Genomic DNA, 17,216 nt, shown 5'->3' with positions numbered 1-17,216 from the left:
TAGGAATTTCACAAATATCGCTGATCAGACAGCAAAACTGAAGACACAATGTAGCTCTTTCCGTTGCTTTCAATGGAATATACATCAATGTATAATATATATATGTATATATATATACTTCCATACATATACATCTGCAAAAGTCCCCCAAGGCTTTATTACGAGCTGCTGCACAGCACCACGGACGAATGCTCCTTCAGAAATGTAAATTGTTACTTGACAAACTCCTCTTGGGCCGTTATCATCTGCTGTTTGTGTTTAACAACAGGAGCACAGCTCTGACAAAACTCTTGTAATGGCTGCACAAATTACTCAGCTGAAAGCCTTTCACAAAAACCAAACGGTATTAATCAGCAGTTCTTACCAAGGTGCTAATTAAAAACAATTTTCCTTCTCAGTTTGCAACACTAAAGCCTCCATCATTTGCTCAGCTTCCTGCATTCTGCTACTGTATACACTCTTATGCCAGATCCCTGCATTAGCTACTAAGCCCTTCATTCAGGTCCTGCTTAAATGCACAAAATAAAGGAAGAACAAAATGTACTGAAAAGTAGGAATGCAGAGGTCAAAAATCTAATAAAGCCCAATGCATAATACAGCAGAGTTAGAGCTACTACTTCACTCGGGGCTAAGGTCAAACTACTTTGCTGACAAATAGCAATTAGCAGCCCTGCTTCCTGAGTTGGTGGTTGGAGCATAAAAATACGATGGCACCTTTGCTTTCGGAAAGCTGGGGTTGCTCCATCCCCCAGCCAGGATCCACCCCAACTCGAGAAGCAATGGCAACTGGGGGAAAAGAATAGGTTGAAGCACACACATCCTGCACTCCCGGGTTGTCACGTCTTGCCATCTTGCCACCTGCTATGGATGGTTTGATGAACCAGGCTTCCCATTATGGGCTTGTGGTAAGGGGCAGGCGATGCACCATCGTTCCACTATCAGTGGCCGCACTTTCAGCCACTAAACCCCCCGAAACTCTGGAACACTCTTCCTCTATCCCCTCCGTGTTGCCTCTTCCTTCCCCCATCTTCAAGTCGCGCCTGAAGAACCTTGCTCTTTGACCGCGACTAGGGTCACCTCCCCACCCTCCCCCCGGCTCAGCGTCGTGCTCTGTCACTGTCAAGCGCTCTGGGACGCTACCTTTGTGTGAGGGGCGCTGTGTAAATGCACGTTGTTGTTGTTGTTGTTTGCCCGCACACTTCTCCACCGCTTCTCCATCTGCCGCCACGAAATGAAATCTTGCTTCAGATCAAAGTTTGGGGAACTCGCAGTTGTCACTCTGCTGTTTGTAACTTCAATTCCTTCCCCTGAGTAAATGGCACAGAATCGTAGCCCCAGTCACCAGAGGGTACTTTAGAGACGGTTATTTCTGAAGTGTTTCTTAATCTAATCGTGCGCTATGATATCCAGGAGTGAGGGGAACGTATTAGGCGTTGCTTTTAAATAACAATCCTTGTCCAGCGATTGGTGTAATATGCATGTGTTTACGGCGGGGATAATTCTGGAAGTTTGACTCAACTTGGGGGGGGGGGGGGATTTTCACTTCTGGGTACTCTGGGTACACCAGGACTTGAGCTCATATATTGGATGGCAATTCATTGCAGCACTGAGGGAGATGCTACGCTGTTGGCTGAAGCATTAAACTGAGGGACCTTCTAGCAGTTCAAGTGTACTGTTAAAGATTCCCGTGACGCTATCTGGAAGAACACTGAGTTCCCAGCGATATTGACCAATATTCTTCCCTCATCCAAATACACCAACAACGTCTGCTTGTAGCGCTGTATCTGGACGGAGCCGGTTTAGATGACCTGCCACTGATTAGGTCTACATAGCAACAGTTACCATACTCTGAAGCAACTCACTGAGCGAAGGAAGCACTTTGAGGCATTTCAACTTGCTAAAACGACGCAACACTCGAGAGTGCTGTAGTACTGTAATAAAATGCAGCTAAGTATTACTAAAAGAAATAAAAGAACGCTTATCTGCTGGGAGGAAGTATTACTGAGGGTTCATTTTCTTCCAAAAGTAAGAAAATTCACAGGCTTCTCGCATCTAAACGGATAATGAGCACTCAGCACCCTCCTTCATCTTGACATAACACACTGAGCCTAATCACACATAATTGGACGGGAGGGGCATTCGGAGGCCAAGCTTTGTCTAGCTGAGGGTAAGTGGTCAAGCTTACAAGGTTCTTGCAAAGATATAGAAAGCAAACCAAACTGGAATTAAAAAAAAACCACTCGAGCGTCAATACCGGTTTTCGCAAATACTGGACTGTGCCGAGACTCTTAAATAAAAGAATACACGTTTGCAAATCGCCTGGGTGTTGTTCTCCTACAAACTTTATTGAAAAATAAACCACGTGAGCAACGTTCTCTAAGGTAGGAAAGAGAGCTTTAGGAAAACAGAAACGTTACAAAATGAAGGACTTGATATCAGAGGAAAAAATTACCACGTATTTCTTTTAAAAACAGCACAGCAATCGGAAAAGAAATACAGTTAAGTGCACACAACCATGCTCAGCAGCCAGACCACTTCATCTCGGGGTGAGGTTAATTATTCTAGGCAAGCTCCCTGAAGCTGGGATGGAGGCAGTAAGTAGAGGTGTATATATGTGTGTGTGTGTGTGATGGAGAGTGTACAGCGTAGTGGGCCGTGAGTGAGGTGATGGTATCTTGGGACAGGGAGGAAGTCGGATGATAATTCAGGGAGGAGGTAGTCAGTGGTGGGGGGGGGGTGATGATTAGTGAGGAGGTGATTGATGCTGAGAGTGAGGGCAGGTTGGAGATGGTGAGTGAGAGTGATGGCGAGGGACAAGGCAATGGTGAGGTGACAAGTGAGCGGGGAGATGGGTGACAGTGTCTTTACTCTCATGATATTCTCCCGCTTCTTGACTACAGAGCTATTTCTTCCGACCGACACCCACCCCAACAGCAGAAAGTGGTGGGAACTGTGCTTTTGTACTGGCGAGCATCCTAAAGGCGAGGGTACGTTCACAGTGTTCAGCTCGGTTAAGGGCCAGCGATCCCATGTTGCCTCGTGAGAGTCAGGAGGATCGGGTAATGGAGGTTTTCATCGTATCGCTCAGTTTTCTCGGTTTTCATCTGCGGGTAAGGAGAAGGGGGGAAAATTAGTCAATAATAATAATAATTAATAAGCTCTGAATTTGATATAGCGCCTTATCAAGTCTTCGAGACGTCTCCAAAGCGCTTCACAGGTTATGCTATGAAGTGAATTGACTGTATATTTTGCGGGCGAAACACGCAGCCAATTGCGCACAGCGTTCAACAACAAGCCTTGCATTTATATAGCACTTTTCTCATACGGCGAATATCTTCAGGCTCTTTATTAAGACGATGGGAGCCAGTGGAACCTGGCGAGGAGGGGGGATTGTCGAGCTTGCGTTTCAGCAGCAGATCTGTTTTTGCCCTCACGTGGTATTAAGGGCAAAAGCCAAGCCGTTACACACCTCCCCAGTTGAGGGAGGGGGAGAGTGGGAGGGGTAGCAATGGGAGGTTAAAGTGACTTAAAGAGGGTTGATTCAGCAGCGACAGTCAGCGATTACATTTGTAAAGCGCCTTTCACGTCGGGAGAACGTCCCAAGGCTCTGGGAATAAGGGGAACAGTGCTGTGTGCAATGAGGGGAGCAGTAGGGTATGGAATGAGGGAGCGGTAGGCTTTTTAATGAGAGCAGTGGTATGCGGAACAACAACAACTTGCGTTTATATAGTGCCCTTCACGCGGGGTAGCATCCCGGAATGAATATAATCTCAAAGGACGAGTAACACGAGAGAGAGAGAGAAAGAGAGAGAGAGAGAGAAGACATATGCAAAGAAAACCAACGAATGTACTGAACACTGAATCTGTGAGGGTGTATCGAATCCCAGGGTATCCTCCGAATCTTATCTGTGCAAAAGTTTTCAGTGTGCGGGGCTGGAATCATTTTGGATCATTTAATTACTCGGGATAATTGGTGCTTAATGCTCTGTTTCGTGAAACCCACCTCCTGATTCACACAAAGGTTTTACGGATAGGGCATAAACACTGCAGTTACTGTCACCAGATTTGTACTTTATACTCTAATGAGATGTAACTGAGGCCAGAGCTGTTGGCTACCTCAGCAGCTGCAAAGTGGAATTAACACTGCTCGACCCATTTACCAATCAGCTATCAAACTTCAAATGGATGACTTTCCTTCCCCTCCCCCAGCCCCCTTCACACATCTCCTCTATTCTTTACCCTCTCCTCCTATTATTTTGCATTCTCCCCTAAGCCATTGTTAAAAGGTGAACTCCGTCCGGCGGGTGGTGGTAGGGGGCCTTTCACTCACGTTTGCTAAAAGTAGCCAGAAATCTCATTATATTAAAAGACGCAATGCAAAAGATTGCTATTTTTAGAGACTGACACGTGGTAGATTGCAGCACCAATGCTCTAGCGTTTAACCACTGCTAACAGGAACGCAAACTGTGTATCCGATACGGCATTGCAGCCTGGGAGCATTCTGCACGTCGGGTCACAGCGGAGGAAATTTCACACTCAGACCCAAGCCAACGACTGACACAACAACAACTCGCATTTATACAGCGCCCCTTCACACGGGGTAGTGGCCCGGGGCGTTTGCTTTCCGGGAAAAAACCCAGGCGTTCCCCCCCCCCACCCCCCCTCACCCCGGTTCCAAGATCCCGAGTGAATCATTATGCCCGACACTGGACAGAAACACGCATCCACTCGACGACAAAGGTGGATGACCCGAGGGATGGAGGTGCAAAAGGCTATTCTCTTAAGGGGAAGTTGAGTATGAACCTCAGCACCGCCTACTGCCCAACAAAGGGAATGCACACCCAGAGCCCGTGAGGTGTTGCTCTCCATCCCCTCCACTGTTACGAGCAGCCGGCTCGCCACTCAAACTGCGACGTTGTTCTTTACTTCGCAAACCCCCTGAGTCTGCAGCGAACGCGAAGCACAAAGTCACCGGTGACCTGCAAAGCACCGAGGTGTTGCCATTAAGAGAGGAAAACCCTACTGAAGGGGATTAGATTCCATTGGGCGCGTGCAGGTGTTTCGCAGTACGGGAGCCCAAACGACAGGGCAATAAACTCCGCCGGGATTGTCGGGTGTCATAATAATTGCCTGAATATTGCAAATTGGTGCTTTAAACTCCTCGGTTTAAGAAGAGAAATCAGGTAGGGGTGAAAAGTTTAAGAGGCAAAGCTGTTCCTCCTGATCACTGTTAATCAGCTTCATGGGTGGCTGGGTAAGTCGAAGATTATCAGCAATTTCTCCTGCATCTCCCCACACAAAACTGTAAGGAGGGGAGGGGTGGGTCAGATGGCCAGCTCCCGCCCGAGGAAGGCAGCTGTGGATATGTGACACAAGAGGCTAATGCAAAGGGCAAAATTAAAATTCATGAATCTCTTCACAATCATTTGTGTAACAAGATTAAGATGAGACAGCAGAAAATAGCTGCATTATCAGTTTCGTTACAGTTCTCCAGCTGGTTACGCTCTATTCCAAAACAGTGGGGATAAGAGGATAACATGCAGCCTCGAGGAAGAATGCTTTTCTCCACCCGCTTTCGGGATGGACATCGAGGCGGCAGTGAATAGGGAAATGACTGGCGAGGGAAGAGAATTGAGGCGGGCAGCAAATCACAGTGAACACAGAGTATGTGACCCAATGGGTGAGACATATCCTCCGATCACACAAGGTAAACTAATACAGCACAGGTCCTATGGTAGCAGCCGAGGAATATCTGTGCTTTAGAGAGTAAAATATACAGTCGAATTCGCTTTACAGCATATTCTGTGAAGTGCTTTGAGACGTCTCGAAAACGTGATGAGGCGCTATACCAAATGCAAGGATTATTATTATTATTATTATTATTAAAATATATTGTGTCCCATCTGTAGCAGCGAATGGCAAGAGTCTCACTAGTAGCAGTGATTTTTATAATGGTATTTTGAATTGCAAACACACAAACAAAGACTGTTAGCGTCATAGATAGATATGTGAGACCACCCACAGGACGCTGTAAGTTTGGATGCCGTGCACCATTTTCAGTTGTGGGCTCAGTTCCTATTTCAGGACCTTTGAGCTCACAGCCCAGGCTAACAATCCAGTGCAAGCAACATCGGGGCAGGGTTACGGTGTCGGAGGTGACATTCAGCAGATGAAATGTTATACAGAAATTGCTTCTGCCTTTTCAGGTGGACTTGATTTAATTACACGACATTAATCGCGATAAGAAGGAAGTTTCTCCCGGTGTCCTGGCGAAATAGCCTCCAAATGAAGTGATCATCCACCTAACTGTTGCTTGAGGGGCTGTGTTGTGCACAAAATGGTTACCGCATTTGCCAAAAAGAACAACTTGCAGTCATGCAGCGGCCCTAACGCAGGTCAGGGTCCGAGAGCGCTTGAAAAACAGTCACTACACTTGACAGTAATTACTATAAAATGTTTTGTGATCTATTTCAACATACTCTGAATACTCTGTAAAATGACGAAGTACGAACTGTCTGTTCAGGAGCTCAACACATACTCTGCAACTAATGCTTTCCTGGTGCAGGGAGTGCGCAATCCATTTGAGACACGGGGAAATTTCCATGTGTAAGTGGGTACACACATATGTGGAACTATCAGTCTGGTCTGGATAAACTTAACAATAGTATTGGGTTTCCGCATGTGTCAGACACTTGGTTGATCAGAAAAAAACAACTTGCATTTTTATATAGATACCCGATGACGAACAGGGAAGGGGGGAGGGTACTTGGTGGGAGGTGAATAGTTGTGGCAGAAAAACAAAAGAAAATGGAATTTCAAAATTAAGACTGAAATCAACAATTTGCCAAACTCTGAAGGCTCTGAAATGCTGCGTAAACACAGGAAATGTGGACCCAGATGGAATCTCTCCTCAACGAAAAGTACAAACAAAAAGGAAGGAATGACGTTCACACAAATAATAACCTTCATGCATCAGAGCTGAGACAGAAATGTTGTGATGGTAGGGTAGGTAGTCTCTCATGGTATAACGCCACTAAAAAGGTGATATATCATTAAACATATGAATACATTTCAAGCACAGAAAAAATGGTTTAAAGTAAATTTGATAGCCCTGCTCCTATTCTGTTGTCAGTTTCATGAATTCATCCATTAGGCTACTCACACAACTTCAACTAAACGTGACAGTAATTCCTAAATAGCAAAAATGATGTCCTTCTGTGTTAGAGTGTTAAACACGCAGCTCTCTGTCACAGAAGACAAGAGCATGTAGGAACACTAAAACAGATTGGATGCTTAGACACGGGTCAAAGGGAACTCTTCACATCGCGTTTAATCCAAAAAGTCTGGAATTAAATCTATTGACAATTACTCGTCGATGACAATAGGTGTCGGGAGAGTCTTTGCGGACAAATACGTTACTCTACAGGCAGCATTGTACACTAGGAAATATCATTCCTCTTTAAGCACTCTTGACCTAAATCTTCTAGTGCCTGACACCATCATTTACCACAACAGCTGTGAACTATTGTTAGAGCTTTAATGATTCGGATTTGGAGATGGACAAAACTGCCCAAAACTGTAATCAACGGTCAGAAGCTTTTTAAAAAAAAACATTTTGGACGGCAATGGCCCTAAAATATCATAGTCATAAACTGGATTTATTGTGTCAATCACAATACTTGACTGCGCTTTTGGTCATCTTTCCCCATCCCATCCCCCCCAGCTCCCAGCCCAGCTCGGGTGCCAAGGAATGTTAAGCGCCTTTGGATAGCCTCCTGACGTGAAAGGTGCTGGATAAATATAAATTTGTATTGTGTTGTATTTTACGATCCACAGTAACAACTCCAGCTTATGATCATTACATGTTAGATCCTATTATCTACCAGGCATTGTATTCCGGATAATCAACTTCACATTCTTCTCATCAAACTAAAGATGCCACGTGCAGAATAAGGAATACCCGAGAGCGACTACAGTAAAACTTGCATAAGTCTCATCTTTATAAACAGTATAATCGCTTAAGTCATACATGCACTCGAGTCCCATTCAGTTTCCTATCAAAACCACTTAGATTTCTTTGCACTAGTCGTATTTTATTTAAAAAAATCATCTCCTAACCCTGCTCTTCTATCTTCCATTACTCTTGCACTTATCGGTTGAGATGAATCGCGGGAAAATAATGTCCCAAGAAACTTTCAGATGTCTCATGACATGAAAGATGCCAGGGAAATTATCATTTGCAGTAGAACTCACATAAGTTGTGACGCTGTGTAGTTTATTGATGAAATCGGATTATACGATTTATACAAGTTTGCCTGTGACTCGGACTTTGCGTAAGTCGTATTAAATGTTACAGTCCCGACTGATACAACTTATGTGAGTTTTACTGCAATATTAATAATCATCCTGGCATCTTTCACGTCATTGAGACATCTCAAAGCGCTTCACAGAATTTTACTGTAAAGCGTAGCGACTTTCCATCTGTTTGTGGGCAAATGCAAACAACCAATTTGCGCACAGAAATGTCCCACAAACAGCCAAGAAGTTAATAAATACTTGCCATATTGAGCAGCTTTGGGCTTGGTCGTCCTTGGTATAATAAAGGAGGGAATATCCCAGTCAATGGTATTTCAGGTAACTGCCAAAACATCTGTGTTCCCCCTTTTAGTGTAAAATGGATTGTGAGGTTTCCCCCAACACCGGAAAAGCACTGACCTTAAGGTGGATGTTCCAAACATGGTCGTCATAATTCACAAGCCTGTGGGGTTGTAAACTGGCTTTTTCAGCGAGGCTGCAGAACTGGTTCAGAGTGTTGCCTCTCTGAGGGGCAAAGACAAGCACTTTCCCCTGTAAAAAAAAAGGGGATTGTGAAGATTTAGTGCACGCCAAACCTACAACAACTTGCATTTTACACAGCGCCCTTCACGCGGAGTAGAGTCCCAGAGCACTTGTATCTTAGAGCCTTCAGTGAGGCCAACCGCAGCACCATGTCCTGTAGCTGAACGCACACTCTACGGACAAAACAGAATTTCAATGGGTGTCTATCAATCGTGTTTTCCTTCCTTCCTTCTCCCCACTCCCCCTCCCCCCACCCCCACTTCCCACACTGACCCAAACTGAATGCAAATTTTAATTGAAAATAAACTTTTTAAGCATTAAAAGTGGTGACGTATCATGCGATAGTTACTAACTGGTCGCCGAGGACAGTTCTGGCTGTGGGTGCGTTCCCCTCCGCAACTCTTGCACAACGGTTGAGCCCGGAAGTGACATTGGGTTCCACTCAGTTGTGAGCATCTTGATTTAACAAACAAAAACCAGAACGAAGCTGGAATCCTGTAATAGAGGACTCAAAAATGTCTGAAAGGCATGTCCGATGGCTGCCATGGGTCAGCTTTGCGTCCCACCAGTGTGATGGAGTGGCTGGGAATTATAAGGCTCCGTTTGTCAACAGGGTGACAATTAGCACTCGTGATAATCATCACATCTTCCGACTTAACTTTCACTCCTACGTTTCAGTTATATTTCAATGCTTGTCCCAAAATGATTGGCTTTCCCGAGATTTGTTGGAATTCATTTCAAACGTCCCTCCATTCAAAAAACACTTATCAAAATGCAAAGAAGGCTGACAAAGGCAGTAAAATGGGGGAACCCCTTTCTGGGAGATCTAATAACAGTTTGCTTCAACTTTTATTAACAAATGTCGCTTGAATTATTGAGGAGACCTGAAAAGAAAAGGGACATTGCAAACTAACAGCAGTGAACTTGACAGCACCTTATTTCAAGTCCCATGTTCAAACGTAGAAAAATAAATGTGTAATAGCTTATGATAACTTGAGGTGGACTTTGATTAAAAAATATATAATCTCGTTCATCTTTGGAGCAATTTCATTTCTTTAGCTTCACACTGTGCACCTTATCAGTAGGATGAACATAAGAAGTTTTCTAGTTTATGATTAAGGAAGAATCAGAGAGATAAGACGACTCAATTGAAGTTGGACATAATAAGTATTAAAGTATTACATGACATTAATCCTGCCATTCCATTCCATTCTCAGTCACTGTGCAGGGGACTAATTATTCTGAAGCCCACGTTCAGGAGAAAATTGAAACACACTTACATTGGGTTTTAGTAATCTCTTTATTGCATCAACGAGGCTGGCTCTGTACTGGTCCAGAAACAAGCTGACATTGAGACATTGAGAAGAGATAAAAAAAAAGCTGTTCAAGCCACAAAGCATTACTCTGCAATTTACAAGTACAAAGCTACAGTATTTTGTTTTGATTATAAAGGAGGGTTAGAGACATTTTTAAGGTATACATTAACGTAATCGATTGCAATCTGTTGATCAACATGTGAATCTGCGCTTAATTAAATGAATGACTACTGTGTTAATTTTTTGTTCAGAGTCTTTATTCATCTGCCTGTCCAGGTTTCCCGAATTGCCCCGGGATAATATATTTTTCTTCATGCTGAAAGCAATTTGTGCCTGCTTACTCTGTTATCCTCTAGGTACAAACAGGATGACACAATGAAAACATAAAGGAATACACGGCATGCCAGGGCCGAGTTCTTTCTGCGCTTATGGCGAGGGACAAATTTAACTGTAAATCTCTCAGCCGGACCTCACTTCACCTATTTAATCTGTAGAAAAGTCCATATGGGAGCTGTGCCTAAGCCTCAGAGAAGACTTCAGACCTCCTACTCCAGTGCGCCAATTCTCCTGCCTGCATGCCTTTGATTCTTAATCTGATCTAATCCTTCCAGCTTTAACTTCATTCTTGCAATGAAACCTGAAGTATCCATTCTAATATTAGGTGAGGAAGGCATTTGCTAAATTGGCTGTTGGAATCATATGGCGTTGCTTAGCTCCATGTTTTATGCAGATCATGGAACCTCCAATTTACCCTATCCCAGTATTACAGCTAATTTTTGCAGAGGAGCTGTTGACCTCTGTAGAACTGGTGAATCACGGAGAGTGATATAAGCGTTGGGATTAGGTATACTTTTCCGTTTCGAAGTGCCCACTGACAGCATCAAGTGCCCCCTGGGTGAGGCACAGTGTAAAGTGTAAAGATAAAGTGTAAAGCTGTTCCCTGACAGTGTGGCTCATTCCCCAACCTTCCCAGTGTGTTATTTAACATTTCCCACACCATCCTGTCGCCCTTCTGAGACTAGTTACCAACGTAACTCCATTTTACATTCAGTTAGGTGTTGCACTTCTCTGCCCATTGGAAACTGGGTTGAGTCCGTCTGCACTCATTGATCCCAGGTTCCTTACAGTCAACAGTCAGAGTAAATGTTGGTACGACCGATATAGTCTGGATTCATACCCAAGCCCAAGATACGAGAAGCCATCCTGCGCTTTCATTCTTAGTAAAAAAACTGTGAGGAACAGGTGCCTCTGTGAAATTAAACAATGTGGTACATTTCCTTTAATGGCTAAAAAAAAGACATAATTGTGAACGATCAGTTTAGGGAGAAAAAAACCTGCAAACATTTTCCTTACAAACAATTTGTGAAGCAAAATGTGGAATTACAGACGGCATAATATAAGCAGCAATAATCAATTCACAATCAAAGAAGTCAAGATAATGCCACAAGCAGCTGATACAGCAAATGGTGCATTATAGTAAATGGTGTCAAGTGGGGACCTGGCTCTGACCAAGTTATTGGAAATTATTTTTTTCAGGCTACCGTTTTGTATCAAGAATTACTTCCCCTCCACCCCTCCAAACGGTCCGATATTTGTTTTTGAGAAGAAAAATAATATGCGGCCAATTGAGTCCTTTTTAATCTGCAGAAGGAGCTGTTTATGTTGATACATTTGCTTTCTCCAGGCTGCTTCTCACTGAGGCGTAATTATTTGCAATTTGCCTAAGATGTCCATTTACTGGTACGTCAAGCATGAAAAAGAGGCAATTTCAGAAAATGGCATGCCTCTTAAAATCAATCTTTGGAAATAATGTGGTAGAAGTTACTCTCTGATAGACCACTACTTGATAGCTGTCACATGAAGCTGCATATTAATTTGTCACGCTGATGCTATTTTGCTCTTCATTTGTTTACTTGGCTTAGGTCCCCGGTAAGCAATCTTTTTTTTGAAAAAAACAGGAGACGACGTGTGAGAAATGATCTCTCCGGTAAACACACTTTGTCGCAAAATGATAGTGGGAAACTTTTGTGTTTTTTAGTTCATAAAATACAAACTCACCAATCCGCACAGATAACGACATCAAAATGTCCTTCCATGAGAGACACGTCCTTCTCATTATCCCATCGCATTACGCTAGAGAACAGGTAGGAGAAACACAGTCGGATGTCAGGTTACATCTGCCGAAGGGTCATGGACCCGAAACATTGACCCACTTTCCTTTCTCCATTGATGCTGCCTGACCTGCTGAGTGTTCCCAGTGCTCTCTGTTTTTGTGTCAGGTTTCATTGCTCCAAATCAACAAGCTCGCACACCTCTGTCAGCGCAAGACAAACTGGTGACAAACTGGTTACCACCTTAGCCATACATGAGCAACAGACCACGACGGGCTGCTGTGACATGCCATAGCCCCAAAGCAGAGGTTATCAATGTCCCATCTGAAAGTGCTATACGAGAGACCAACATATACTGCTTCACATCAGACAGGCCTGTTCACTTTCTCTCGGTGCTGAGCCATCACTGATTTCTATTGGTAGGGTCTCCCCTTCTCGCCCACCCCCTCCCCCACCAAACACACACCATCTTCCATTTGCTCCTTTTGGCTTTTGCTCCTTCATTTAAGTCTAATCTTTGGGTAAAAAAGAATCTATTGATAATTTATTGCACTGTCACCAAATAATATTCATCTGAAATGCACTGTCCGCTGTACAATTCACTCTCCAGCACTCACCCACATAGGGGAAGCCAAAGTGTAAAAAAACTTAAGCGAACTGGAACGAAACCAGTGGTAGCACTGATACAGCTAACACGGGGAACTGATATAAGCTGCATACTTATCAGTGTATTGGAAAAGTCAAGTCTTTATAGTGGCTTAGAAAGGATCCCAGGAGTCTAAAGAAGAAATAACTAGACAACTACTGATATTCTAGGTACAATAGCCTGCCAGTGTTGTGTTGATTTAATATAGTGAAAGTCTAAATTAAAGTGGAACAGTAAACTTTGTCCGACTAAGTATTCAGGGCCTTCTGAATTTATTCTGAGAAGCTCAGGTCTACAGCCAAGGCCTCCATTGTGTAGAAAACATTGAGATGCTGAGAAGATTAGGAGAGAAGAGAAGATAAATCAAGAAGGCATCAGCCTAGGGTTTTAAAAGCCTGTGGATTGTATCAGGGAGAGAGAAAGAGAGAGATTGACACATGCAGAAGTAAGGAGTTCCACAGTTTTCAGATCCTGGGAAAGAACACGTTAAAAGTAGAATATGATGCAATGTGATTTGATTTCAACGCAGCAAGGATGCAGGGAGGAAGGAAGAGTAAGTAGGATTGTGTATTTGGAGATTAACTGAAACTGCAGAGGAGACTTCATATCACGCAGTTAACGCCACAAAACAATAATCTGTCAAATTCACCTCTTCTGGGTGATTGAATGGGGTGGTGGGGGGGAATGGGGCTTAGTTGTAATTCCAATACAACTGGGGGTACATCTTGCAGAGATGGGAACAATAGCTGTAAGTATGTGTATGTGCCTTTCAATTCAAAGCAGTGAGATAGAGCTGCTTCTACAGTGTACGTGTACAGTAATTGACCTTCTTCCTAATAAACTCAAATGGATGAGTGCTGACTAGAGCTAAGCCCCAGGATGTGTTCCAGGGGAATGCCAGCTGTATCGCTAGATTTCTATAGGAATGTTATCACTTCAAGTGTGTGATCAAGCTGAAGCTCAGTACTCTGATCTGGATAGAATGGAACTGCGACCACTGGATGCTGCACGCATTTAAACTGCTTTGCTTTACAAATGTTTAACAATACGTTCTCCCTTTCAATAAAATGCAAATTCTGCACAACAACGATTTATGATAATAACTAAGTCATTTGACCATAACGACTATAGTATCAAAACTTCTCAACGCACTTCACAGGGAGCTGCTGTCAAGTGTAGTGACTGTGAACTTATTGGTAAAAGCAGCATCCATTTTGAGCACAGCAAGGTCCCGGAAACAGCTATGAAAACGAAGGACTCATTTTTCTGAAGGATAATTGGTTAGGACGCTGGGAAAAAAAACTTTCTGTCAAAAAGTATCATGGGTTCTTTAGCATCCACCTGAACAGGCGGACATAACTCAGTTTAATATCTCAGCTGAAGAAATAAACTTCCGAGAATATGCTGCTCCCCACAGTACTATACTGGAATGTCAGCTTGGACTCAAGTATTATGGCACTTCGCAACCTTCTGACCCAGAGTGTGGTAGAAACTGAGCCAAACGCATACTTTAAACAACAACTTGCAGTTATATACCTTCACGCGGGGTAGTCTCTCGGAGCTTTTTCACATAATAGTGTCCCAAAACGATTTACAGAATGAGATTAATTACAAAATGAAACATCCCGTTTTGAAAGCAAACGTGGCATCTAAACAGCTCCCAGCAAAGTCTCACACATCATGTGGTGACTTGGCTTCTCCTCTCTCCTCCCCCCACAATTCCAACAAGAATCACTGGACAATGCTGAGGATTGGGGAACCCCAGACAACGTTTCCTCTCTAACCCAGTGGCAAACGTAGGTTTGCCCAAACAACTGCAATGGTTGAGCTAAGATAACTCAGCACAGATCAGTCACTGAACTCAGGAACTACCTGCTCAGTAAGGTCCAGTTTCACACTAGGCAGTGCCTTTGCCAAATGAGCCATCCGTGCAGTGCTTCAATCTTGCTTTCAAAATACAAAGTACATTTCTAATTACGGCATTTTTCCGAATTGGCTTTAAGGCCACATGTTGTCTCTGTGAAGCCACATACAGTGTCTTCAAAGAATAGAGAACGTGAATTAAAATTGTTTCCTACGTCTTCCCTTATAGGAGCAAAGCCCTGTACAGGAACAGAGAAGGGTATTGCTGTACATCCGATCGGAAGATTTAAAAAAAACCTACACTACTTGATCTCTCACTCCCCCTCCTGAAACCTTCTTCGATAGGTTTTGTCAGTTTTGATTCCAAATGAGAAGCTGATTTCCTGGCCCATTTGGATCGTTCCCGAAGGTCCTACTGACAGTCACTTTTGATGTGTAACTCTGCCCAAAGATGGAACAATAGCAGTTACAATGCAACAAATCTAATCCCAGGTAACCTGCAGCACTGCATAAAGAGGCATTAATTTGATCCACTTCCAATACCAATGATTAAACATTCTTTCATGTCCACCCACATGAAAAAATAGCTGATTACAATGCTTTAATCAGTTAAACAGGTTTTAATATCTGTGATAGCTTTAAGAGAATAGAGTTAGTAATCTCGGAGATAAATGCTCGACAGAGATAAAGAGTAATATCTTTAATCTTCTTTGCAGGCTTTATACCTGTCATGTAAAGGATTTGATATTCAAAACCCTACTGGTCTCTTCATTTTATTTTAAACGTTACTCCTTTCAGTTCTTCAGCGAAAATTAAACGGTGGAAATTGCAGCGTTTTAAATAAGTTTACGGAGCTTTATTAATTTAACCAGAGATCCCTTTTCGAAAGCAATCCAGCCCGCAGAGCTCCCCGATGAAATGATCTGTCTAGTCCAGTATCAGTCAGTCTAGTATCACTTAAGGCTCTACCGATTAAAATAGATACTGGGACACAGAACTTCCACATAATCAACTGCAGATTATTTCTCAATAAACCTGCCATAATTCATCGCAGCCATTAATCCGCTTACCCAAATGTCATCCTAAATGCTGCCACCCCGTACTGACACCCACTGACAGGATGTAAACACTCCCCACCCCCCTCCACCAAACCCCTTGCCCCCTCCTTCACCTTGACTATGAAGATGAAACAATCCATATTATTCTTGTTGATCGGGAAAGAAAAGTTCCCGCTTCCACTATGTCTAGGCCTCCCTTTCACAGCAACAACTGGGCAGGAGACTCGCTGAAGTGCAGCGGTGAGTAATTGTAAATTCGCTTAACTTTTGCGCTAAATTTTAATCAGGAGAAAAGTGTCTCATCGAACCGAGCACATAACGTTTCCCACCTCACAACATATCAAGGTAGCACTGGTCAGCAATTTGGTACTTTTAGTCTAACCTTGGGGTTGATGGCAGTGATCTGCTCAATCTTTGGTATTATTGTTGCCCTGGAATTCTTCTAAGCATCTCGTGCTCATCCACTGGATACTGGGGTCCAAAACACCATGCACTCAACAGGAGGGTTAAATAGCATCTCCTGCTGGTTAGCAAGTGTGTGTTATGCCATACACAGCTCTGGAAGTAGACTGGGTTGGAGTGGGGTCCTGCGTGATAGATGCGATGAATTTCCAGCTAAGGACAGCAGAAACTGTTGGGTCTCATGTTTCAAATATTGCATTTTACATCCCTTTGCAAATCAGTCCAACTCGGTACCGAGTGTGATTTACTCCTTTGGATTATTCTCTCTTATTCTCTATTCCCCATTGTTGCCAACACAGAAAGACAGAGGTGGATTTTTCATGTCCACGTTAACCTTAATTTTTGAGTCTTAAAACATGAAACTGTAGAAAACCAGCTTCAAAATTTAGGCTGAATTCAAGAATTGTCCAAAATTTATTTGCGTGCTCTAAAATGCCGAGAAAAAAAAAGACTACAATCTTGATCCAGGTGGTGTTACTCCCTCGTGTGATTTAGCTCTTCCCCCAATGGCTTGTTGGGTAACAGCTCTGGTGCAGTGCTGAAGCGCACAAGGCGAGGTATCAAACTGCTTTGATAGACATAGAAAGATCGATTCCCCTGGGGGTGGGGGGGAAAAAAGGGGCTGCCGAAATATTCAATTAATGGTACGACATTAAAAACAAAATTCAAGGCTACACAAGTCAACCTGATTGCCCCAAATAGACACAATAGAACGTACCTCTACCCAGAAAGCCAACAGACTGCAGATGAATGTGGTTGGTAATAAGTAACCAGTGATTATTAACACCCAGTACACAAATTATGTCTTGTGGAAGCACCATTTTCCATCAATTTTCTTTTCTCAGTGTGAGGCTGAAATACATTGCTCACCGATGCCAAATATTTAAATACCCTAACCTGCTCAGACAACCTCGAAACATTC

General features: G+C 43.3%; 1 protein-coding gene across 3 annotated transcripts in view; it reads right to left on the bottom strand.

Moving 5' to 3' along the window:
* Nucleotides 1-2,322: 2,322 nt before the first annotated feature.
* camkmt (calmodulin-lysine N-methyltransferase) overlaps nt 2,323-17,216 on the bottom strand; it is a 135,436-nt gene continuing 120,542 nt past the window's right edge. For all 3 annotated transcript variants that reach the window (XM_042333706.1, XM_042333703.1, XM_042333705.1), the window contains 4 exons: nt 12,213-12,287; nt 10,119-10,182; nt 8,716-8,847; nt 2,323-3,104 (listed from right to left, as the gene is read on the bottom strand). In XM_042333706.1, the coding sequence (XP_042189640.1) occupies nt 3,012-3,104; nt 8,716-8,847; nt 10,119-10,182; nt 12,213-12,287 (364 nt within the window). In that variant the 3' untranslated portion in view covers nt 2,323-3,011. The remainder of the gene's footprint in view (nt 3,105-8,715; nt 8,848-10,118; nt 10,183-12,212; nt 12,288-17,216) is intronic.

The sequence above is a fragment of the Callorhinchus milii genome, unplaced genomic scaffold (assembly GCF_018977255.1).
Source record: "Callorhinchus milii isolate IMCB2004 unplaced genomic scaffold, IMCB_Cmil_1.0 Scaffold3, whole genome shotgun sequence".
Lineage (NCBI taxonomy): Eukaryota > Metazoa > Chordata > Chondrichthyes > Chimaeriformes > Callorhinchidae > Callorhinchus > Callorhinchus milii.
This window is presented reverse-complemented; position numbering and strand designations above follow the sequence as displayed.